The sequence below is a fragment of the Sinohyriopsis cumingii genome, chromosome 10 (assembly GCF_028554795.1).
Source record: "Sinohyriopsis cumingii isolate HCF-2022 chromosome 10, ASM2855479v2, whole genome shotgun sequence".
Lineage (NCBI taxonomy): Eukaryota > Metazoa > Mollusca > Bivalvia > Unionida > Unionidae > Sinohyriopsis > Sinohyriopsis cumingii.
In genome coordinates this window covers 117216061-117241314 of record NC_142970.1, presented here as the reverse complement: position 1 = coordinate 117241314, position 25254 = coordinate 117216061, and the positions used below count along the sequence as shown (strand labels likewise).

The window sequence follows — 25254 nt, the reverse complement described above, 5'->3', positions numbered from 1 at the left end:
CATTGTATCTATCCAGGTCTAATCTGATGGTGTGATTAAAACCTGCACATTTTTTGAGGCACATATGGTGTGCCAATCACTGGACCACTATGGCTCCTTTCTTCATTAATCACCTCTAATATTTCAACTCCAAGCCAGCATGGCTTATATGGTTTTGTTAGATCAGCTGTACACAGCATGGAATTCACTTGGGGCTTTTCATTCCTAGAAAACACCTTTTGTTGATAATTCATAAATGATGAATTTATTTTGGAATTGTTCATGTAGGAATAATAATCAGATATGTTTTACTATGTGCAAACATTTGTTAGATCACTGAAATTCTTTTCAGCCACTAAAGCATCAGTCCTTTAAATGGACTCTTGTTTTTGTAATTATTCATGGAAGAATAATGATCATATGCATTTTACAATGTGCACACCTTTGTTGAAGCGCTTTGTTAGACGTAAAACCCTTGGACATGAATTCTATAATTTTGTGCTCTTGCAGATATTTGCACAAAGCCTAGCATTTATTGTCATTATTGCACACTTACCGACCCAAGGATTCAATCTTGAAATGCAAAGTAAGCATGTTGCCTGTGAGTTACTCAAAGCCCCATTGTGCTAACACAAATTGGAAACTATAAAAAAAAATATTGCTTGCTGTATGAGGCAGATCTGTATCCTTCCATATGATGATTAGAGAGAATAAACATATGAAATGCTTGCTGTTCAACCACTTTTCATCCAGCAGTGTTTTCTCCAGGATATGCATTTGCTGAAATTTATATATGGAGTCTAATCATAAATACTGTTCTCATATAAAAACTGGCCCTCCACCCACTTACAAATTTAAAATATTCCTATTTGAAAATGTCAGCAGGTATTCAACTACTTTGTGAAAATCATAGAGAAATCAATGATCCAGATCTTCATGCATAATGGAAGTGTGTCTTTTAAGAGACAAAGCATGTACTAAAGCTTATTAGTTTCTTTTTATTCAGAAACTTGCATGCTTATCATGTACAGGATGACAATTTCAAAACAATATGTTATACAGTAGACATAAAAAATTATTGACATTAAAGAAAATTTTGTGATATGTTCTACATAGTTGTGACTGACAACTTCATGTAAAAAGAATAGATTTACCCTGTTTTTCTTCATGGTAAGCATATATAAGTTCCTCTGAACAAAATATTTTGTAATGTTTCCCAGGAGACAACTCCTAGTGTAATAAACTGGCAGGACTATGAAGGAAGGACTGCTCTACATCTTGCTGTGGCCGATGGAAATGCTGATGTTGTCAAAGTTCTGGTTGGTATCTTCCAGTATTCTCATTGCTGTTTACCACTGTGACTTTTTCTATCCCTGTGCTTCAGCCTCAGGGATACTGTGATAACTTCTGTCATCCATCCATTTGTATGTCCATATGTCTGTTACCACACCTATTCTTAAACCAGGCATGGGCAGCTGCCTCCAGTGTGCAGGCTGGATAAGTGATTTTTAAAGCCATTCCGTATGATGTAAATTAATGGATCAAAACCAGGTCACAGGCTGGATCTGGCCATAATTTGCTCACCCATATTAAACAATAGTGTGGAGTTCAAGAAGTAAATATTAAAAAATGCCAAGGCAGTTAACAAATTTTACATATGCTGTCATGACAGAAATGCATCTCATATATGTGACAGATTTGGGGTAATGACCCCTGGGTCACTTTTAGGAGGGTGGGTGTGATAGGTATTAAACAGTATTGAGGCTTGTGATGGTGAGCATCCAGAATTGCTTTAGTTTCTATTCAATTGAAAAGTTCTATGAAGAACATGGACAGCAAATTATTATATCAGTTTGACTGGTATGACCTTGTTAGTCCTGTCTGTCTGCGCATGAAACATTCAGAATTCACTCTGATAAGCTGCTTATTTTAAATAAATCGTATTAACAAACAGTGTCTAATGGAAATGAGTAATTGCAAATTAATCTTATATAAAATGTAACAAAGTGCTGTGTTGTAGGTAAATATGATGATACCATTATTTAAATTTTATAATTTTTTAAAAATTTCACTAATCTTCTTCTGTGAAAAAGATCTTGTAGACATTTGTCCTGCTGGGACATAATTAGTTTTGCTTCTTTAGACCGACTCATTCATTGAACAAGACATGACATTAAATCAGTATAAGTGATTTGATTTAATTCCTTGCAGACATCAGTGGAAGGTTGTGATGTATCTGCTATTGACAACATGTTCCGCACACCACTTCATTGGGCAGCTGTGTTAGGTAGGTATATGTCGGTAGCATGTAAATGTAGACAGCAATGCCCTTTGCTTTCATGTTATTTTAATGATTGCAAAACAAGCCAGAAGCAATCTACAGAAGTAGATGACCAATGGATAAAAATTAAATTAACAAAAAAAACAAAGCTATTCACATTAAAAGCCTGAATTACTATCTAGTTCAGCCAATAAAGTGAAATTGCTACAGGTAAAGGGAAGTAATTTTTGCTTGAATTGTAGCATGTACAATTTATTGTCATGTAATAATAAAAGCTACTATTTGCTTATAAATCAAGTCCAACTAGCAGATGCAGTTTGTTAAGAGTAATCAGTAGAGCAAACAGTTTATATCCATATGTGCCATGACATAATATGCTGGCAGACCAAGGTCTGTGTAGCTTCTGAGGAGTTATCAGTAGAACAAACAACACAGTTGCTTATCTGAAGGGTCTATGTTGATTGCATTTAGACTTGTAAGAACGTATAGATGGTAATTACCCTATTATGTATTATCCAACTTCCAGTTACTAGCATCTCCAGTTTGCATCTACTCTTTCTCTCTAATCAGAGAATCTTTGAGCCAAAAGACTTTTAAATGGAATAGACCTGGTAAATTTAGGTCCAGAATTGTTTCTTAAGCATTATATAAGAAATGCCTTTATTGATATCTACAGTTTTGAGAATGCTTAATTAAAATACTTCTGTTCTTTGACAACAGGTCACTCAAAAATTGTGGGGCTGTTACTTGACAATGGTGCTGACTTTGCAAGTTCTGATTCTAATGGTGCTACTTCACTGCACTATGCAGCACAAAATAACTTTGACGTGAGTATGGAATTTTCTGTTAGCTTTTTTTTAAATGATACTTTTGCCTCGTTAAAATTTTCATTTATTTTTCTTCGTTTTAAATACTTCAGAGAATATTTGAGCCAAAAGACTTTTTCAGGCATCAGATTAAAATTGTGCAGACAAATTAAATACTAGATAATGCTACTACTTAGCCTATTACTACTAATTAGCCTAGTACTACTAATTAGCCTAAGTTTTGATAATACTACTAATTAGCCTAAGTTTAGATAATACTAGGTAATGCTGCTGATTAGCCTAATACTACTAATTAGCCTAGTACATGTACTACTAATTAGCTTAAGTTTAACAATGCAGGATGAATCATTAGTGAAAATGACTGAGAAATCACTTGGATATTTATTGCCTATTAAATAAGAAAATAAAGAATATCTTCTTTGAGAGTAAGTTGTGAGAAGACATTTTATTTGTGTCTCCATTTCCAAAGGAGTATTGTATATTTACATTCTGGGTACATGTTTGGTATCTATTGTTAGCTTAGAGGGATTTATTTCCCTCCCTCTTTATGTAGTAGTGTTCATACCTTTTACTACATTTAACTTGTGTTATTAATAATAGTAACAAATATTAAAGTAACAGTGTATAGTTCAAATGGCCTTTCAGGTATCATGTTACTAATGATATGAAAGAATGGGAGCTAGAAATGGGTGAACATAATGCAGAGTATATATGTGTTTGGCTAGCCAGGATTGGCTGTATGTGAATGTGGATATATTCAAGTTTTATTGTTGATTCACATCAAAACAAGATTACTTTTTTCAGAAACTAGGTAAGTTTATTTTGTGTAAGAAAAACCCATCTGCATTGAAATTCGATATTTTAAATTTTTCTAATAGAAAAATGAATTATTGATACCATGATTTCTGTACAAGTAAATAATTTTAAACAAACCTCTGAGTGCCAATTTGGGAATTTTAAGTTCACTACAAACTTTGGAACTCGCTTCATCCGCTGGGCCTTACTAAATACATTACCAGTTTTTTAAACACCTTCCAGAAACATCATTAACATCTCTTTTGAAAATCTTCAATGATTTATGGATTACTGGTAATGTACCTAAGATTTGGAAAGAAGCAACAGTAATACCATTTCCCAAACCGGGAAAGATAGCGCAGATCCTACTATCAACCAATTGTACTAACGAGCTGTGTGTGCAAAACAATGGAACGAATGATCAATTCTCAGCTTGTATGGTACATGGAAACTAACAATTTAATATCTCCTCTCCAAAGTGGCTTTTGTCATGGCCGTAGCACCAATGATCATCTGGTTAACTCGAAACATTTATTCACAACGCATTTATCAAGAAAGAACATTTAGTAGTGGTTTTCTTTGATTTAGAAAAGGCCTAAGGCACGACATGAAAGTATGGGATACTAAATGACCTGCACAATCTGGGTCTAAAAGGCACTCTGCCCTCTTTCATATCAAACTTTTTCTCAGATAGAGAATTCAAGGTATGAGTGGACTCCACCCACTCTGACATGCATGAGCAAGAGATGGGTGTGCCCCAGGGCAATATTTTATCAATGACACTTTTCAACATCAAAATTAATAGCATCAATAAGTGTTTGGCTCCTGGTGTGGATTGCTCGTTAAATGTTGATGATTTTCTAATATGTTATCAATCAAAGCACATGAATACAATTGAAAGACAACTACAGCAAAATATGAACAAGATTCAAAATTGGGCTAGTACTAACGGATTCAAATTCTTGAAATCAAAAATGGTATGTTTGCATTTCTGTCATTCATGAAAACTTCTTGATGAACCTAAACTCATGCTGGATGGAACACCTATTCCAGTTGTTGAGGAAACAAAATTTTCAGGTATTATCTTTGACAGAAAACTGACTTTTGTTCCACACCTAAAGAACTTGAAAGCTAAATGCTTAAAATCTCAAGATCTACTTAAAGTACACTGACTCGGGTGCTGATAGAAACGTCATCGTCAATTTATATAGAACATTTATTCACTCCAAACTGGACTATGGTTGCATTGTTTATGGTTCAACTAGGAAGTCGTATTTGAAACGCTTGACCCAAATCATCATCAAGGAATAAAACTTACATTTAAGACATCCCCATGTGAAAGCCTTCTCGCTGAAGCAAATAAACCACCTTTATCACATCTTAGAGAAATGCTTTCTGCACAGTATGCTCTCAAATTAAGATCAAACCCTCTGAACCCTGCATTTTTGGCTGTTTTTTAACCCAAATACAAAACCTTATATGAAAATAAACCAAATGCCATACCTTCCTATAGCATTAGAATATCATCCAGCCTTGACAGTATAAACATTGATCTTTCTAAAATTAAGAAAACATCCCTCTCCGAAACACCTCCCTGGCTACTTAAACAACCAAAAGGACTTTTTAGGCTACACGATGGAAAAAAATCTCAAGATAGACTCTTCCATTTTCCACAACTCTTATCATGAACTCCTCACCAAATTTAAAAACTACAAAGAATTTATACTGACGGATCAAAGAATGAGGAAAAGGCAGCTGCAGCCTTCTTTAGTGGAAAACACACAACACAAGTTAGCTTACCAAATGGTACATCAGTTTTTTTCAGCCGAAATAAGAGCAATAGACCTTGCTCTGCAATATATCGAAAACAGAAGTATTTTAAACAGCATCATCTTCTCTGACTCACTATCAGTACTTCAGTCACTACACAATAGAAAAGTGGAGAACCCATTATTAACCAATATTCTCATCAAAAATACTGAGCTGAGTACCTCTCCCAATGTAGTATAATGTTGGTTACCTTGCCATATTGGTATTGAAGATAATGAAAAAGCAGATTGCGCTGCTAAAATGGCCCTATGCAGTGAATAATAAACTTAATGCCATCAAGCCAACCCTAGGAGAATGGACTCCTTCCTGCAGAACCATCTGTAGGGAGGAGGTAGTCATTGCAAGAATTAGAATTGGTCATACCTGTAAAACCCACTCCCACATACTAAATGGTGAAGACCCACCAGAGTGCATTTATTGCAATGAATCATTCATTGTTAAGCACTTTATGAATGAGTGTTTCGACCTGGAACCTATGCGCAATCAGTACTACAATATGCATGACATGAAGGAACTTTTTGATACAATAAACATCACATGTATTATAGAATTCCTGAAAGAAGTTAACATTTATTGTAAGCTATAATTTTTATGCTATGACCTTGAGCTATTTTATGTACTTATATACCGTCCCTTATTTTCAATACCTTTTCATCTGTCTTTATTAACATACACCATATACATTCCTGGTTGATCGGGAAGCTTTATATGTTTGCCCTTGCCATCTTTCTATTTTACTTTCAGCTATTTGGTTTTGATATCGCTGGTCGATAAGAAACCTTGTATCAGTTTTAAATGATCATACATATAACCTTTTGTATGGCGCTAAATAGCCTAAGAGTGTTGGTGCACTGTAAAATAATCAATCAGTCAATCTCAATAAAGAACTGTATCTATGTAGCAAAGTTCTGCATGCACCATGTACAGATTTATTTGGTTCTATGCATGTTCACATTTGTGATGGACCACTGATTAATGTTAACATAATTTAATTATGTTATTTACATAATAACATATATAATGGGGTTCAGTTGGTCAGTTAAAATGAGTTGACCTGACATTTGTCCAGGGCTACTAGCTATTGAGCAGGTTAAATTTGCATGCCTTTTAACATATAAGACATCATTGTGATAATACAATATAGGTCTACATTTAATTGATTGTAACAATAGAACAAACACTTCTGCAAGTCAGAGATCAAAACACAGCACATAATTATGTTATCATAGAAATGTTGGTGGACATAGCTGTGCTGGTGTATAGACACTTTTCATGTTTGAATACAAGTGGGCATACCATATTTATGATTACACTGAAACCAAACTGAAAAACAGAAGTAAAACAGAAATTTCATATGACAAAACTTATTTAGCTGGTATTTATTTCTTAAAGTGTTGCAATTACTGGCATTTTCATTTATCAGATTGTATAGAATATTGATATTTACAGTGTTCTGAGACTTTTTGTTTTAAAGAAAATTTAAAAACATTATAACTTATTAAAAATTGCAGATTTCAAGATGTTCATTCAAATTTCCTGGCACAAACTGTTTTCAACAATAAAATAAGTGGTATATAGAAAAAATGAGATCCACACCTGACACCACGTTATAAACAGGTTCACGAAATATTGATGGAGAAGTGTACTTTTTAGGTGTCGAATATGTCCACCCTCTCTAACTGGAAACTAATTCTGATTTTTCAAAACTTAAAAGTTTGTGTGTGGAAAATTAAAGTAAAAAGATACAGCAATTTTTATAGGTCATTGTGGAAGGAAAATTGAGAAGTACAAAAAACAAAATACAAACATATCGTAAGTGCTAATGCCCCCCATTCATGTATCATGTAACACAACTCCTTGTACACTGTTTGTGAGCAAAACTTCAAACCATGATAGATAGATGCCAGCAATGATTTTAAAATGCCAGTTCATTCCCAGTTAACTGGGTTCGATTTACAACTATGATGTACAATTCTAGTGTAATCAATGCATTTTTAATTTGATTAACATATTTAGCCATGCGCTTTGATTTCTCTGTGAACAAGTTTCACTACATTGCTGTTATTTACTTCATGTAAATTTTGTACCTGTTGAACAAGGGACTAAATGAATCAGTTCTTATTTTCAGGAGACCGTTGAAGTGTTCTTGTCCCGTACTAATGTCACAGATGAGCCAGATGTAGAGGGAAGAACAGCATTTATGTGGGCTGCTGGGAAGGGGGCAGATGATGTCATTGCTGTGTTTATTAAACATAATGTAGATATTCAACAAGTTGATAAAAATGGGGGATCAGGTATCTGAAATTTTTGTATCTTTTCTTTTGTGAATTACTGTATATACTCACTTTACGGTCAATTACAACTGGAAACTGCACAGAACCAGATCTGCCATCGTATAATGCACTGGAAGATCTGGATCTATAGTTTGCTAGAAATAATAAGTGAAACAAGCAACATAGACCCTTATATATGTCATGTGATGGCAGATCAGTGTGGTTGGACTCTACATATACCAGTTCTGAGTTCATACAAATGATTTTGCATCATTCTTTTACATGTTTATTCTGTAAATATATGTCGTTTGGGGCTGAAAAGAAGGTTGTTTCAGATCTGAAATGTTTTAATGGTTACATTTACTGTAGTTTTTGTTTACCTGGCTCATTTGCTTTTTTTATAGATCAAAACAGTGTAGAGGCATGGCATAATAGATGCTAAGGGAAAAAATAAACATTTATACTTTGATATTTATTTCTAAAAACTGGCTGCCCTTGACTGTAATAATTTGAGCTACAAAGGTTCCTTTGTATTCTTATGTTATCTGTTTAGGTTCAAATAAACAGTAACACAAGAAAGAGTGAAAACAACAAGCTTTGAAAAATATAATAGTTTATTTCCCTGGAAAAATACTGTAAAAATGAAAAACATATGAACTTACAGTTTTAAGAATCAGATCCAAAAATAATCCAAGAATAATCCGTGAATACAATTTTAGAAGTCCTAATAATAAAATGTTCTAATGAATTCAAGTTCGAGTACTGACAAAGAATCCAAGATGGAAGGTGATGATGTATGCTATATCCTGTACTGTGTTGAAGTCTACAGTTTCTTGTACAAACAAGAAATATCACTCTGGTTTTGGAAATCCAAATAAATTTTTATAAGAGATGTCTTTGTTCAAGAATTTTTTATGAGCACATGTATATTTTCCAGGAAAAAAAAGATTCTTTTTGAATACCAATAATTCAAAATAATCCCAAACAGCACAACAGACACTTTCCAGTGTAAAAACCCAACTGTGATTATATCTCGAAAACGATGGTTTAAAACTTGAATTTTACGCTGCAGATAAGGGTCAAGTCATCATGTTTACATATAAAAATATCACGTAGCCCCTTTATGTCCTTGATAAGAATCAATCATTTTACTCCAAGAATAAAAGTTGTTTACTACACTAAAAACTATTTACAAGATTAGGGTCACGTATTCAATATAGCCTCGATCTCACTCTTATTAGTCCCACAGTAAAAATAAATTAAAAAAGAACTTCTTGACGTGACTGTTACTAATATGAATTAAGGTTGAAGACCAGGTCAGCCTTATGTGTTTACTAAAATGAACAGTCAAGGTCAAACTATTTTCTGGAAAATTATCAAATTCCTAATATTTAAACAGAACTACATCATTTTGACATATAATGAAATTTTTAAAAAAATAGAATTACAGTATTTTCAGCAAGGGACTTGTGTAGATTTTGGTTGTGAAATCTAATTCCATGCCCTAATTTATGTGGTTCTGATTCATTTGATTTAGTTGTCTTATTTTTTTTGGCCTGAGTACACTAACCCATTCATAGAAATGAAATATTTCATGCACATGAACAAGGTGTTAATGGAATTTGTAATTCTAAAATGATAAATACTTGCTTTATTTCTACTATACCATCTCAGAGTACATGCTTTTTTGTCAGAGATATATTTTATTTTGCTAATTTTGATAGTTATATGAACTAATTTATATTTTAAAATTGATGGAGACTTGCCATAATTGATGTAATTTCAAATCAGCTGCTTGAATAATAGTCATTAAAATTTAGTCCAACATATGTTTTGGAAAGAAAATTCAGATCCTATTAACAATAAAGGGGGCTACGTAAACAAAATTAGAAGGTACATAAATGTTTTGTTAGAATACAGGACATGAAAACAAAGGAAATTGATTCATAATCTTAAATTCATTGTTCTGTTGTACATTGTAAATTAAACTATAGAAATTGCTCCTTTAAATTGCGTTGCCTTACAATACTTTGTTATGGGAATATAAGGTAATGATTCAAGGGGTTATTCTACACCCTCATAGGTTAAAAGTGAAGATTTCCTATGCAATTCAGTGGTCAGATGATTTGAGTTTAATGGCACAACACATTATAGGTTATATCGTGCTGATGTGGGTAGAGCAAAGTGACTTGTGCTGAGACACGTTATGACAGAAGACCCATTCTGATTTATATAGGATTTAATCCACATCATTGTTTTCGCGAGCCCGCATCCTTATCCACTGAGCCACTGTGGCTTCACTATACAAGTCGGAACACAACATAGTAATTTTGTGAAAGTTTCTCAATTTGAATTTCTGGGACAATTTCATAACCTGTCTGAAAAATGTTCTTTCAGCTCTTCATGCAGCTGCTTTATCTGGGCATGCATCCACGGTCAAACTATTGTTGGATCATGGTGCACATATTGACGCAGCAGACTTCCAGAAACACACACCACTGTTTCGAGCCTGCGAAATGGGACACACCGATGTTGTTCAGACTCTTATTGATGATGGTGCTCGAGTTGATATGCTTGATGAGGAAGGAAGATCACCTCTGCATTGGTAAATATGTACACAAATTTACAAATGTATTCTTTGTATTTGGCAAAATGGACACATTTGTTATTCATAACAATATATTAGGGATGAGATGTATTCATATGCCATATCATTTGTTATTAATTGCAATATATTAGGGATGAGATATATTCATATGCCATATCATTTGTTATTCATAGCAATATAATAGGGATGAGATATATTCATATGCCATATCATTTGTTATTAATTGCAATATATTAGAGATGAGATATATTCATATGCCATATCATTTGTTATTCATAGCAATATATTAGAGATGAGATATATTCATATGCCATATCATTTGTTATTAATTGCAATATATTAGAGATGAGATATATTCATATGCCATATCATTTGTTATTCATTGCAATATATTAGAGATGAGATATATTCATATGCCATATCATTTGTTATTCATTGCAATATATTAGAGATGAGATATATTCATATGCCATATCATTTGTTATTAATTGCAATATATTAGAGATGAGATATATTCATATGCCATATCATTTGTTATTCATTGCAATATATTAGAGATGAGATATATTCATATGCCATATCATTTGTTATTCATAGCAATATATTAGAGATGAGATATATTCATATGCCATATCATTTGTTATTCATAGCAATATATTAGGGATGAGATTCATATGCCATATCAGATGAGTATTTCTGGTGACTTTCAAGAAAACACAAACTTTATTTTTATGTATAACCTCCCCCACCATTTTGTTTCAATTTTCAAATATATTTTTAGAAACGATGTATGATTGGAATCCAGTGCAAATTGGGATTTTGTAACAATTTTGTTTGTTTCATCAAAGGATATTGATATGTGGAATCTTTATATACCACTGGAAGTGAGTTCCAGTCCCAGATTATGTGGGTAATAAATTCTCTTATCAGAATATGTTGGTGTCATTCAGGTTTTGTGAATTTGGTAAAATTAATTGCATACAGGACAACAGATTTTCATAATTTTTTTAAGTATTATTGTGCATTTTGTGTTACTGTGTTTCTCTTCACATGCATGAAAAGGCAAATTAATATACAGAATCCTTTCTAAAGTTTACAAGTAAGATTGCTAATGTAGTCATGCAGGAATTTTCTCACTTGTGTATTGTATAAGTTACCTCCCTTATGGACAAAGGCTTCTGTCCCCAGAGTAGATATTTTGTTATACAGTATTTTGCTGAATGGGCATTTCACATCAGTTAAAGTGACTTTAACAAAAATTACCTGTCAACCAGTAGATAATGATTGTATATTCTGTAAAATAAACAAAACTATGTGGTCTTATCATAGCCATTATTAGATAAAATTAATAAATATTATAAGATTTTTCACCATGTACTGTCCAGCAATTATTTGGGGATGTAGTTGCTCAGAGGAGAGGGAAGTAACCCATGTGATACTGAAAGATTTATTTACAGGTGTACACAAGCATGCATTACTGTCATGTTTCTTGCTTTATTTCTTAGTTTTTATGTGTGTGAAATAGTTGCAGTCACATCACATTAAATCAGATTTAATTCTTATATTTAAAGTGTTAGATTAACCAAATTGTTGGCATATTAGAGTAAATTTTAAATGAGCTTTAATAATTAATAGAAGTGTTTGTGTTGTTGTAGAGTATTAATAAGATAAATGGAGGTCAGACTAACAAGGGCAGAATGCCATGGGAGCTAACACTGTCCAGAATTAAACAGCTTCTATCAATGATAATTTTTCATAGATGTTTCACATAACAAAAGCAGACTGCCATGGGAGCTAATACTATTCAGAATTAACCAGCTGATATGTATGATGGTTTTTCTAGGAATCGCTGGTTTCACCTGGTCATATCTCATTTTTAGCAAACGATAGAGATCTTCACTGAACCAAAACCCCTTAAAAAGCAGTCATTTGTTTTAGTCTGGAGTGATTTCAATTGCAGCAGGTTTCATTGCATTTTTTCATTTTCTTAGTGACAGTCATTGTATACAAAAGAATGGGAAAATCTTGGTTTATAAAATCTACCCATTATGTTTACATATTTAAGTTTGAATTATTGATCTCTTTTCAGGGCAGCTCTAGGTGGCCATGCCTATATTTGTCAGACCTTAATCAAGTATGGGGTAGATCCCAATGTACGAGATTATTCCGCGTAAGTATGATCTCATTTGATCTTTCTTGCACATCATTATACATGGAATTTTTGTCACTTTTGCTCTTTTCCTCAGATAACTATTAGGCCAAATGAGCATCTCTCAACACTTGCTTGTTGGAACCTTTTCTAAAATCCACAGGACAAACTAAAGCCAAACTTGCCAGAAAACATACTGACATTGATTTATTTCAGATTTGTAAAAAAAAAAAATATGCTGATCACCAATAACATGTGGTCACCATTACTAAAAATAAAAGAAAACTTCTAACAACTTCTCAAAAACCAGACCTAGTCCAAATTTGATATAACATTATTGCACAAAGGCCTTTCACACTTACACTGATTGATGCCAGTCCTTCAACTATGAGCATCATTACTGAAAATAGAAGAAAAAAATTAAATGATTTCCTCTAAAACATTACTAAACATAATTCGACTAAATTTGATATAAAGTATCTCGTCTTGAAGAACGTTCAGTTTTATACATTTAATATCATTCCAGTTTAAAATATGGTCACTTTTATTAAAAATAAAAATATCTTTAAATATTATCAGCAGAAAAACCACTGAACAGAATTTTACCTTATTTGATAGTAAGCATCTTGACATGAATAGGGGTTTAAAATGGACTTGCCTAACTTGAAATGGTGATTGAAAATTTTCACTAGTTAGCAGAATACTCCATTCAGTTGCCTGACTCAGTGCTTTTTTGATTTAACAAGTGCAGGTATTAGAGGATATCATGCTTCGACACTGTCCATCCGTCTGTTACCAATTTGCTTTCTGCCCAAGAACTTTAGTTGTCCACCATCTACAGTTACCAAACTTTGTGGATAGCTTGCACCTACATTAGGAAAACACCAATTGATTTTAGGATCAAAAGCTCAAAGGTCATTAAACTGGTTTGGGCAATAACCTGTGTTCTCCACCATCTTTGTGAATAGCTTGTACAGTCCTACCCACTTATATCATCATCACTTATGTCGACAAGCTACCTATTTCGACAAAAAACCAAAGTCCTGGTTTCTTGGTCTACTATTACTACCAAAGTTGTAATGTTTATGTCAACGTCAAGATAAAAAATAAACGTACATGTCGACAGAAGCCCTTGGTCCCAGCTTGAACAAATCCTTTGTTTTCTAATCATTTATGTAGACAAGCTGCCATTTCTGACCCATACTTTGTTCAACAATTAGTTGATCTTGCTGACAGGCTTTAATTTTTCCGCCTAATCATTTATGTCGTCAAGTGACCAGTTCTGACCTGTACTTTATTCAACAATTAGTTGATCTTGCCGCCAGGCTTTAATATCGTGGTTGTATAAAAAAATCAAGCTTTTGTTTGGTCCTATAAAGTTGGCCTCTCGCGGCGACTTAACTAAAAGCAGTGAAATCTGATCGATTCTTAACATTTTCCAAAGTGATCAGTGATTAAAACAAGTATTGTGCTGTGACAGTTTCCTTTTTAACTTTATTTAGCATGTGTCAATGTATACAATATTATGCCTTCATTAATGATATCAGCCGCATATCTCTTGTTCGCTTTTATGTACTTTTCACGATGACTTCTGTAACTAAATACATGTACTGTTTAAACCAACTTGTTGACAGGTTTTCATTTCCCTGTGAATAGCCCCATCCCCTTGGTAGCCTCAATAAGATGGGAATAGACTGACCAAAATCTAGGCCAATTTAAGTACATGTACTTGAAGCATGTAAATAACAACTTTGCAACCATGTGCTAATGCTGACATTGAATATCAACATTGAATATCATAGTGAATGTTTTTCATATCAGGATGTGACCGATGCAATATTTTATTGTGGATTTTATTACACAAAGGTAACCAAAATGTAATTTGTCAATATACAAGTGTATTTCACACTGGTTTCGTCTTCATGTACTCAAAATTTTCATTGTTTCTTTTCTCAAAGTGTAAATGCTACTCACTGATGACAGGTCACCTCTTACTGACGTATTTAACTTGCATCTTTTTTCAGACACCCCCCTCCCCCAACCTTTATCTCGACATTCGCCTATGTTGGCAATATTTCCTCTGGCCCAAGGATGTCGACATAAATGGGTAGGACTGTACTAGGGGTAATGGTATCTCTGCAGATATTGTGTATTTCTGAGAGAGTGATGGGTGTAAGGTGAAGTTGTTTCCTTGTGCACAATGGAGAAAATATTGGCATACCTCTATGTTACTTTCATTTACCATGGTTAAAATTTCTTTTGATATTGTACTTGTGGAAATTTGTACATGATATAAGCACACAGCTAACCAAAATAACTGCTCCCATGTGCTCAACAAATCAGCCTGAATTAGTATAAAGTACACTGTCTTTAGCAGTTATTAAAATAATGAAAACCAATTTTGCCAGATTAGAAAATACCAGCTTCTGAAAGTGCAATGAATGAATTACCAAATATATAAAATGTGAAAAAAGATAATTTTATTTCAGAGATGCACAGCTGAAGTAATGTCAAGCTGTATACTCTATAACCCATATTACACCTATCAGTTATATACAGAAATAAAGGAAATTAAAAGTTCTTTTAACAGTACCTTAGTGGTATATAAGGTCTCTTTTTAATAGCCAGTATAACCTGTGAAGAAATACTGGTGAAGTTTTTTTACTTTAAAAATCTAACCCTATGCAAAATATGTAACTGTAGAGCATGACCTAAGGTAGAACCAAAAAAGTTTGAAGTCAAGATCACTACTCAAAATTCAACACAATAACTAATTCTCCATAATCAACATTTATCAAGCCTTGTGGATGGCTTGCACTTGGGGTAAGGAATAACCCTATTGATTTCAGGTTAAAAAGTCCAATGACAAGGTCACCATAGCGGAAGAAAAATGATTTTATGCAAAGTGTTCAGTTATCTACATAGAGGATTATTAAACAGTGGGTACCATTCAGAGTACGCCTGTTATTTCATGGAAAGGATGTTCTGTCAAGAATTCTGCCAACATTGGTGATTTAAAGTTCATGCTCTTTATTGGAAGTTTGTTTTCCATTTGTTTTCATCAAGTACTTCGCTCTCATTTATCAGTACTGTTAAAGGCCTATAAGAGAAAAAACTGGTGTTAAAAGGGTGAATGAATAAGTTCTAGAAAACAACCTTTCACATATTCAAATTTATGCTGTTTACGCTGCCAATTTTATGCTTCTATGATAACTGGTTGAGTAAGAGTTCATTACAGGCAAACAACACATTTTATTACTTGCCTGACTTGATTTTTAGAGTTTTTGTAACCCCTTTATATGCCCTTGTATGTTTTTTTTCAAATGATTCCAATTTGATGTCAAATATTGCTGACATTACTAAAAATTGATTTCAGACATTGTCAACGAAACTACTGAACAAAATTTGACTATATTTTACAAAACGATTTCTATCATCAAGTCCTTCCATATATTCATAAACAATTCTGATTCACCATCAGATTTATCTAGGAAACCTTGCAATGATTTCATGTCAAAAACAAGAAGCCCCAAATTCAATTTTGATCTCTTTACTCTATCACAGCATTGCATTTGGACCAGTGAATTTTTAGTTCTACATTTAAAGACACATGGTCAGTAATCTCCAGAGTCATCCATGCTTACAAAGAAGACTATATTAAATAGGGCTGGGCACAAAGATATCAGCCATTTTGGTTTTTGTGGGATTATTGCCGAGTGTTGTGAAATTTCACAAGTATATTGACAAAATTCCAGAAATGCACAATTTAAACAGAATTTTGTTTTGTGTCCTCAGGCTGGGACAAAAATATTTTAGTATTACTTGTATTATGATAGACTGACAGACTTGCAAATAAAATGTAGTTTCCTAATGTAAAAACAGCATCGTATTTCATGTAATTTTTCATGCACACAAAAATAATTATTAATTTCAGTGTACGAAAAATTATATGTAAAATAAATAATTATCATTTTGCAGTTCTCACCATGTACAAAAATTAAAGGGATCATACCTGAACAAATAATTATGTGGAACACATGCTACTCGACAACCTAATGGTACAAACGTACAAAGTAAATATATTTTTTCTGTCTTATTCTACTCTCAACTGAAGAATCTAATTAAAATTAAAATAAAAGTACTCAGAAAGATTTTTGTTGTTGTTAGTGAACCACAGAGAGAGAGGATTATGTCTCATTGTGAAAACTTGTCTGCATTTAGAGCATATATAGTTGTTATGTTGTGTAATGTTGGCAAAATGATTGTCCTACATGTAAGATGTATCACATGTTATTATGTTTAGTGTGCACAAAAGTCAAAACATAGATATCAACATCGATGTTTTACATGTAGGACCTGCAAAATGATTAAGATGGTTTGAACATGTATTAGTTAAGGGTATTATTTATTTGTAAATTGTACCCAACAATACAAGTTAAGAAATAAAGTGAAATTTGTATTTTTCAGCAGCGATAATCTCACTCAGATTGGAATAAAAACATAAAGAACTTGAAATCACATTTTAGTTAATGTGCATGAGCGCACGTGCATGTGTGTGTGTGTGTGTGTGTGTGTGCACACACGAGAGAGATGAACCAAAAAAATTCTGTGTACAAGACCGTATTTATTCAGGGTGGTTTTTATTTGTAGCTTTTGCAAAGAGAAAAAAAGTCTTTATTTTGAGTTACCTGACTTTTGTGATAATCCTCATGTATTATGACCCTACTATATTCCATTATTAACACCGCTAAATCAACAATTCATTCTTGTTTTAATTATGTTGTACATTTTCACAACAACCACATGGCTATGCAGTGTTATTTACATGGTAATTAAACATGCTTAGGGCTTTTGTTATTCCATTTGAAACCAGATTGAGGGCAAGAAATCGACAGAACAGGTCAAATCAGCGAGGCTGCCAGTAGGGAAATGAAGCTCTCTTTACGGAAACAACAATCTGTCGGTGTGCTATTGAAGCCGTTGCCCATACAGAATTTGTTTTAAGGACAAGCGATCAAAAGCATTACTTGTTATTCGAACTTGCCAATTAAGATAATAAAGGGGTATGAATGGATTTGCAATAAAATGTTAATTATATCCAAGTCAAAATAAAACAAACACTTAAAAGATAGTATATGTATATATACGAATTGATTTAAGAGTGTGACTTTCAAATTTACGATAGAAAATGACAAGGTTTTTATATTTTACATTTATAAGACTATAATGAAACAATAAAAATAGTTGACCAATGATCTGTGGTCTTCACTTTAGCATGTACTGAGATATCATTTTTGTTGTGTAAGAAGACATCATAGAGCTTCTGAACTCATTTTAAAATGCACAAGGTGTTTTGTTACGGTGACGAACTTTATAAGGAGAACTAATTAACGATAATATTTAATGGTATGGTCTGTGAAGTCCTTTGTCCATTTGTTAATAAACACCAGTTGATATTGTAATGACAAGAGACCTTATGCATCAATCATTGTATTTTCTCACCAACAATTAATTATTAATTTCTGTAAAAAAAAAAAATGGCAATACAGTATTATCGATCTTTTTTGCAAACGTAAATCTTCTTAATAGATATTTTATGTCTGATAATTTAATGGATTTTTCTAAAAATGCAAAGTGATATGTATGAAAATTATGACACATTTAAATAATTATGATTTTGATAACAGGAATATGTACAGAAAATTAAAGGGTACACAAAAATACTGTGCTTTGTTAGGCATTGGCTTATAGGACAATATAGTATTACTGTACAGTGGTCCCCATCTAATAAGGCCACCCGTTATGCAGCAGAAAAGTGGCCTTATAAGAGGAATGGTATTTATAAAGAGGGATCTCAGATATGAGTAAAACATACATATAAAATAAAAAGGCATAACAGTTTTATTTAAAAATCACATGTATGGTTTGCATTTTATGTTATAAAACTTATTAATATTATATTAGATAATTTGCATGATCATCAGATGCTCAACAACATATAAAAACATTATGTACAAAATCAAGGTGTTAATATATGACCATAACTATCATTCTCTGTCCGAGTCAAGACTACAGTATCATACCTATCTCCATCCATTCCATTTTCCCACTCTTGACAATTGTTTATGTGAAGTTTTCAAATGGCAAATTTTGTCAGCAATGATTATCAGGTTCTTCAACTTTTTATTTGGTCCAGTTTCATCTTTACTTCTAAACTAAGAATGTCTGATGACATTGTGCACCTTCTACAATAACTTACTCCTTCAATGAGAACTATAACACTCACAAACTAAACTGTCACTAATACAGTCGACTCTGATATCTCCCTATCTATTGCAGAAAAAGTTTATTGTTTACAAAGGAAGTAAAATTGCCACCTGATTGACTGGTTTTTGTTTGTGACCCTTTCATATACATCTCATAATTTAACAGAAAGAAACCACTGTGGCTAAGCCAAATTTATTTGTGGCAGGTGGATGTAATGCTGACTTGAGCTGAACAAAACTGTGTTTCTCAGCTGTTATCTTTTGTCATATGATAAGTATACATGATAATAATAGCCTGTAATTATCAAAGTGACTAAATCTAACATTTTAGGACATACAGCAGGAAGGATAGTCAGATTAATACTTCTTTGTATGAAATATAATTATGTATTTCATTATCATTTAGGAATAAATATTATGTTGAATTTAGAAATTGACAAGTATTAATGAAATTTCATTTAAATCCCATTATGTAAAATTAAAACATTTTGCACTAATATGCTGGCTGTGTTAGAGTAGTGACTGTCCAAGAGGTTTACTTTTGAACACAAACTCATAATTTCCAAGGAATTCTGGTCATAAAAGCAGGTGTTATTTGGTCATGCAACCATTCAAAAAGGGGATCACTGTATAGGTTTCTTACTTTTATGGAAAGTGTTAGTTATTCCCAATAAACTGCTTAGATTCTGCAATTGGTGCTAGAATTCCTAATAAGCATTATCAGATTTTGGCCTCTGTAGGCATACAGTGCTCTGCAATTCATTTCAAGCTATTATTTTGGAGCTATGCAGAAAATGACATTTTGTCAGCACTTACATTTATGGATATGCCTATGATGGTGATGCACAGAGTACATTTTCAACAATAATGGTGAAGCTGGGGTTCATATTGCCCTCACGGAGAATGAATAAGGGGCCCTGTTGTCAGTGATTCTGAAGGAATGGGTCCAATTATCATCAGTGATGGTAAAGCAGATGTCCTATCATCCTCACTGTTGTTAAATGATATGGTCCTGATGTATTCATTGTTGGAGGACATCATATTGTCTGCAGTGATGATGTGGTGAAGAAGTGGTCCTATTATCCCCATTGATGATGAAATGGGGGAGGAGCCTATTATCTTCAGTGACAGAGGAGGTAGTCCTTTTGTCTTCATTGATGATGATTGATAGGATCCTTTTGTCTTCATTGATGATGATTGATAGGGTCCTTTTGTCTTCATTGATGATGACTGATAGGGTCCTTTTGTCTTCATTGATGATGACTGATAGGGTCCTTTTGTCTTCATTGATGATGACTGATAGGATCATTTTGTCTTCATTGATGATGATTGATAGGATCCTTTTGTCTTCATTGATGATGATTGATAGGGTCCTTTTGTCTTCATTGATGATGACTGATAGGGTCCTTTTGTCTTCATTGATGATGACTGATAGGGTCCTTTTGTCTTCATTGATGATCACTGATAGGGTCCTTTTGTCTTCATTGATGATGACTCATAGGGTCCTTTTGTCTTCATTGATGATGATTGATAGGATCCTTTTGTCTTCATTGATGATGATTGATAGGGTCCTTTTGTCTTCATTGATGATGATTGATAGGATCATTTTGTCTTCATTGATGATGATTGATAGGATCCTTTTGTCTTCATTGATGATGACTGATAGGGTCCTTTTGTCTTCATTGATGATGATTGATAGGATCCTTTTGTCTTCATTGATGATGATTGATAGGGTCCTTTTGTCTTCATTGATGATGACTGATAGGATCCTTTTGTCTTCATTGATGATGATTGATAGGATCCTTTTGTCTTCATTGATGATGATTGATAGGGTCCTTTTGTCTTCATTGATGATGACTGATAGGGTCCTTTTGTCTTCATTGATGATCACTGATAGGGTCCTTTTGTCTTCATTGATGATGACTGATAGGGTCCTTTTGTCTTCATTGATGATGACTCATAGGGTCCTTTTGTCTTCATTGATGATGACTGATAGGGTCCTTTTGTCTTCATTGATGATGATTGATAGGATCCTTTTGTCTTCATTGATGATGATTGATAGGATCCTTTTGTCTTCATTGATGATGACTCATAGGGTCCTTTTGTCTTCATTGATGATGACTGATAGGATCCTTTTGTCTTCATTGATGATGATTGATAGGATCCTTTTGTCTTCATTGATGATGATTGATAGGGTCCTTTTGTCTTCATTGATGATGACTGATAGGGTCCTTTTGTTTTCATTGATGATGACTGATAGGGTCCTTTTGTCTTCATTGATGATGATTGATAGGGTCATTTTGTCTTCATTGATGATGATTGATAGGGTCCTTTTGTCTTCATTGATGATGACTGATAGGGTCCTTTTGTCTTCATTGATGATCACTGATAGGGTCCTTTTGTCTTCATTGATGATGACTCATAGGGTCCTTTTGTCTTCATTGATGATGATTGATAGGATCCTTTTGTCTTCATTGATGATGATTGATAGGGTCCTTTTGTCTTCATTGATGGTGATTGATAGGATCATTTTGTCTTCATTGATGATGATTGATAGGATCCTTTTGTCTTCATTGATGATGACTGATAGGGTCCTTTTGTCTTCATTGATGATGACTCATAGGGTCCTTTTGTCTTCATTGATGATGATTGATAGGATCCTTTTGTCTTCATTGATGATGATTGATAGGGTCCTTTTGTCTTCATTGATGATGATTGATAGGATCCTTTTGTCTTCATTGATGATGATTGATAGGATTCTTTTGTCTTCATTGATGATGACTGATAGGGTCCTTTTGTCTTCATTGATGATGACTGATAGGATCCTTTTGTCTTCATTGATGATGATTGATAGGATCCTTTTGTCTTCATTGATGATGATTGATAGGGTCCTTTTGTCTTCATTGATGATCACTGATAGGGTCCTTTTGTCTTCATTGATGATGATTGATAGGGTCATTTTGTCTTCATTGATGATGACTGATAGGGTCCTTTTGTCTTCATTGATGATCACTGATAGGGTCCTTTTGTCTTCATTGATGATCACCGATAGGGTCCTTTTGTCTTCATTGATGATGATTGATAGGATCCTTTTGTCTTCATTGATGATGATTGATAGGATCCTTTTGTCTTCATTGATGATGATTGATAGGATCCTTTTGTCTTCATTGATGATGATTGATAGGATCCTTTTGTCTTCATTGATGATGATTGATAGGGTCCTTTTGTCTTCATTGATGATGATTGATAGGATCCTTTTGTCTTCATTGATGATGACTGATAGGATCATTTTGTCTTCATTGATGATGACTGATAGGGTCCTTTTGTCTTCATTGATGATGACTCATAGGGTCCTTTTGTCTTCATTGAAGATCACTGATAGGGTCCTTTTGTCTTCATTGATGATCACTGATAGGGTTCCGTTGCCCGCACTTATGGATCACTGTTTGCTGGGTCTTTAAATCTGGTTTGTAGCAGCTACAAAATCAACCAGTATTGGTAGGCTGCAAGTAAATTAGAATTCACTGTATCCTTTCAAGGATTATTTCATATGAATTATATATCAGTGAGCTTTTGGTTCATATGCTTTCCACACATGATACACTGTATAGTGCTTGCTAATTCATGTGCTTTCCACACATGATACACTGTATAGTGCTTGCTCATTCATGTGCTTTCCACACACGATACACTGTATAGTGCTTGCTCATTCATGTGCTTTCCACACACGATACACTGTATAGTGCTTGCTGATTCATGTGCTTTCCACACACGATACACTGTATAGTGCTTGCTGATTCATGTGCTTTCCACACACGATACACTGTATAGTGCTTGCTAATTCATGTGCTTTCCACACACGATACACTGTATAGTGCTTGCTAATTCATGTGCTTTCCACACACAATACACTGTATAGTGCTTGCTCATTCATGTGCTTTCCACACACAATACACTGTATAGTGCTTGCTAATTCATGTGCTTTCCACACACAATACACTCTATAATGCTTGCTCATTAAATAGTAATTGGTATTTAAAGTAATGCATGAAGTAAATGACTCCAAATCAAGATGTTCCTAAATCAGTTATTTTTAGTGCATTTCATCCATTATTGTATTCTTCAATCCTGTAGGCGAACTCCACTACAGTGTGCAGCTTATGGTGGTTTTGTCAACTGTATGTCAGTTCTTATGGAGCACAAGGCAGACCCAAATGCTCAAGACAATGAGGTGAGTATGAACTGCAGTGTATGGTGGTTTTGTCAACTCTGTCAGTCCTAATGGAATACATGACAAACCTAAATGCTCAAGACAATGAGGTGAGCATGAATTGCGGCGTATGGTGATTTTGTCAACTCTGTCAGTCCTAATGGAATACACGACAAACCTAAATGCTCAAGACAATGAGGTGAGTATGAACTGCATTGTAAGGTGGTTTTGTCAACTCTATCAGTCCAAATGGAATACACGACAAACCTAAATGCTCAAGACAATGAGGTGAGTATGAACTGCAGTGTATGGTAGTTTTACCAACTGTATGTCAGTTCTTATGGAATACAAGGCAGACCCAAATGCTCAAGACAATGAGGTGAGTATGAATTACAGTGTATGGTGGTTTTGTCAACTCTGTCAGTCCTAATGGAATACATGGCAGACCCAAATGCTCAAGACAATGAGGTGAGTATGAATTGCAGTGTATGGTGGTTTTGTCAACTGTGTTAGTCTTAATGGAATACATGGCAGACCCAAATGTTCCAGACAGTGAGGTGAGTTTGAACTGCTTGCACAGCTTATGGTGGCTTTGTCAACTCTGTCAGTCCTAATGGAATACATGCAGACCCAAATGCTCAAGACAGTGAGGTGAGTATGAATTGCAGTGTATGGTGGTTTTGTCAACTCTGTCAGTCCTAATGGAATACATGGCAGACCCTTATGCTCAAGACAGTGAGGTGAGTATGAACTGCTTGCACAGCTTATGGTGGCTTTGTCAACTATATGTCAATCCTAATGGAGCACAAGGCAGACCCAAATGCTACAGTCTGCTGCTTATGATGGCTTTCTCAACTGTATCTGACATGCCATCCTTTATTGTTTGACACGTCTTACTGAAATGACCCTTAAATTTAGGAATAATAGCAAACATTTTGAAAGTATGATTGTTGCGGTCAAATCCATTATTATGCATGGAGTTGGTCAAAGAACCAGACAAACTTTACAGCAGTACTTGCAACACTTTAAACATTTTGTATTTCTCACACAAAATGCCTGCATGATCAAGTTGTTCCTTATAGTAGTATTTTGTAGAAATTTCATCTAGAAAACAGAAGAATGTTGAAGACAGTAATGACAATAAACCTCTTAATATATTTAATCAGTCAGCTCACAGGGGTCTTAAGGAATGTTCAGATTCTTGTATTAAAACAAGAAAGGCAACATTTTATTGAACAACATGAAAATGATGAAAGCAACAAACAAACAAGTATAACATCAAGTTGAGAGTTCTGGAAAGAGGCTGTTGAGCTCTATAGGGTTTGGAACTGTATTTGAGGTATTTAAGGTCTTAGTGTACTTTATCAAACACAATGTTTGCTTTTGTGGATTAATCTCAGGTCACACTTTTGAACCTTTTAAGTGCATGTTTTCCAAATGAACAATATTAATACATGATATTCTGTTACACCTTACTGAAAATTGGTTAAACTTATGGAAAATTATTTACTGCCTTACTGAGAAGGTATTGTTAGGGTTGATAGGTTGCTGTTTGTCAGTCCTAATGGAACACAAGGCAGACCCAAATGTTCATAACAATGAAGTGAGTATGAATTCCTTTGTGTCACCTATTGTGACTTTTTCAAACTGTATCTTGGGACTGATGGAGTGGAATGCATGCCAGATGCTGATGACAATGTGAGGAATATGGACTCCACTAATGTGCCAGTGACTTTGTCAGCTGTATTTCAGTCCTAAGGCAAACCCAAATGCACATGGCAGTGAATTGAGAACAATGAAGCAAAATTCAAGTTTATCATTGTCTTCACTGCTTTTACTAAATAATTGACATAGCCAAACTATTGATATGACTATATTTTTAAGGAAAATATCCCAACAGTAGCACTTTAAACATGAGCAGTTTTATTTTCAGATCACTTTTATAATCCACAAAATGATTTCAGTGCATTGTAAATGTTGTATAGAAAAGAAGAATTCAATGCATATTCATAAGTTTCCTGTATCAGTTAATCACT

The 25254-nt window shown here is 33.9% G+C and overlaps 1 protein-coding gene across 1 annotated transcript in view; it reads left to right on the top strand.

The window, feature by feature from the left end:
• LOC149791085 (uncharacterized) overlaps positions 1–25254 on the top strand; it is a 100758-nt gene that overhangs the window by 24425 nt on the left and 51079 nt on the right. The window contains exons 9-15 of the mRNA XM_089973003.1: positions 1200–1298; positions 2191–2266; positions 2981–3087; positions 7841–8006; positions 10383–10590; positions 12683–12763; positions 23143–23239. Of these exons, the coding sequence (XP_089829129.1) occupies positions 1200–1298; positions 2191–2266; positions 2981–3087; positions 7841–8006; positions 10383–10590; positions 12683–12763; positions 23143–23239 (834 nt within the window). The remainder of the gene's footprint in view (positions 1–1199; positions 1299–2190; positions 2267–2980; positions 3088–7840; positions 8007–10382; positions 10591–12682; positions 12764–23142; positions 23240–25254) is intronic.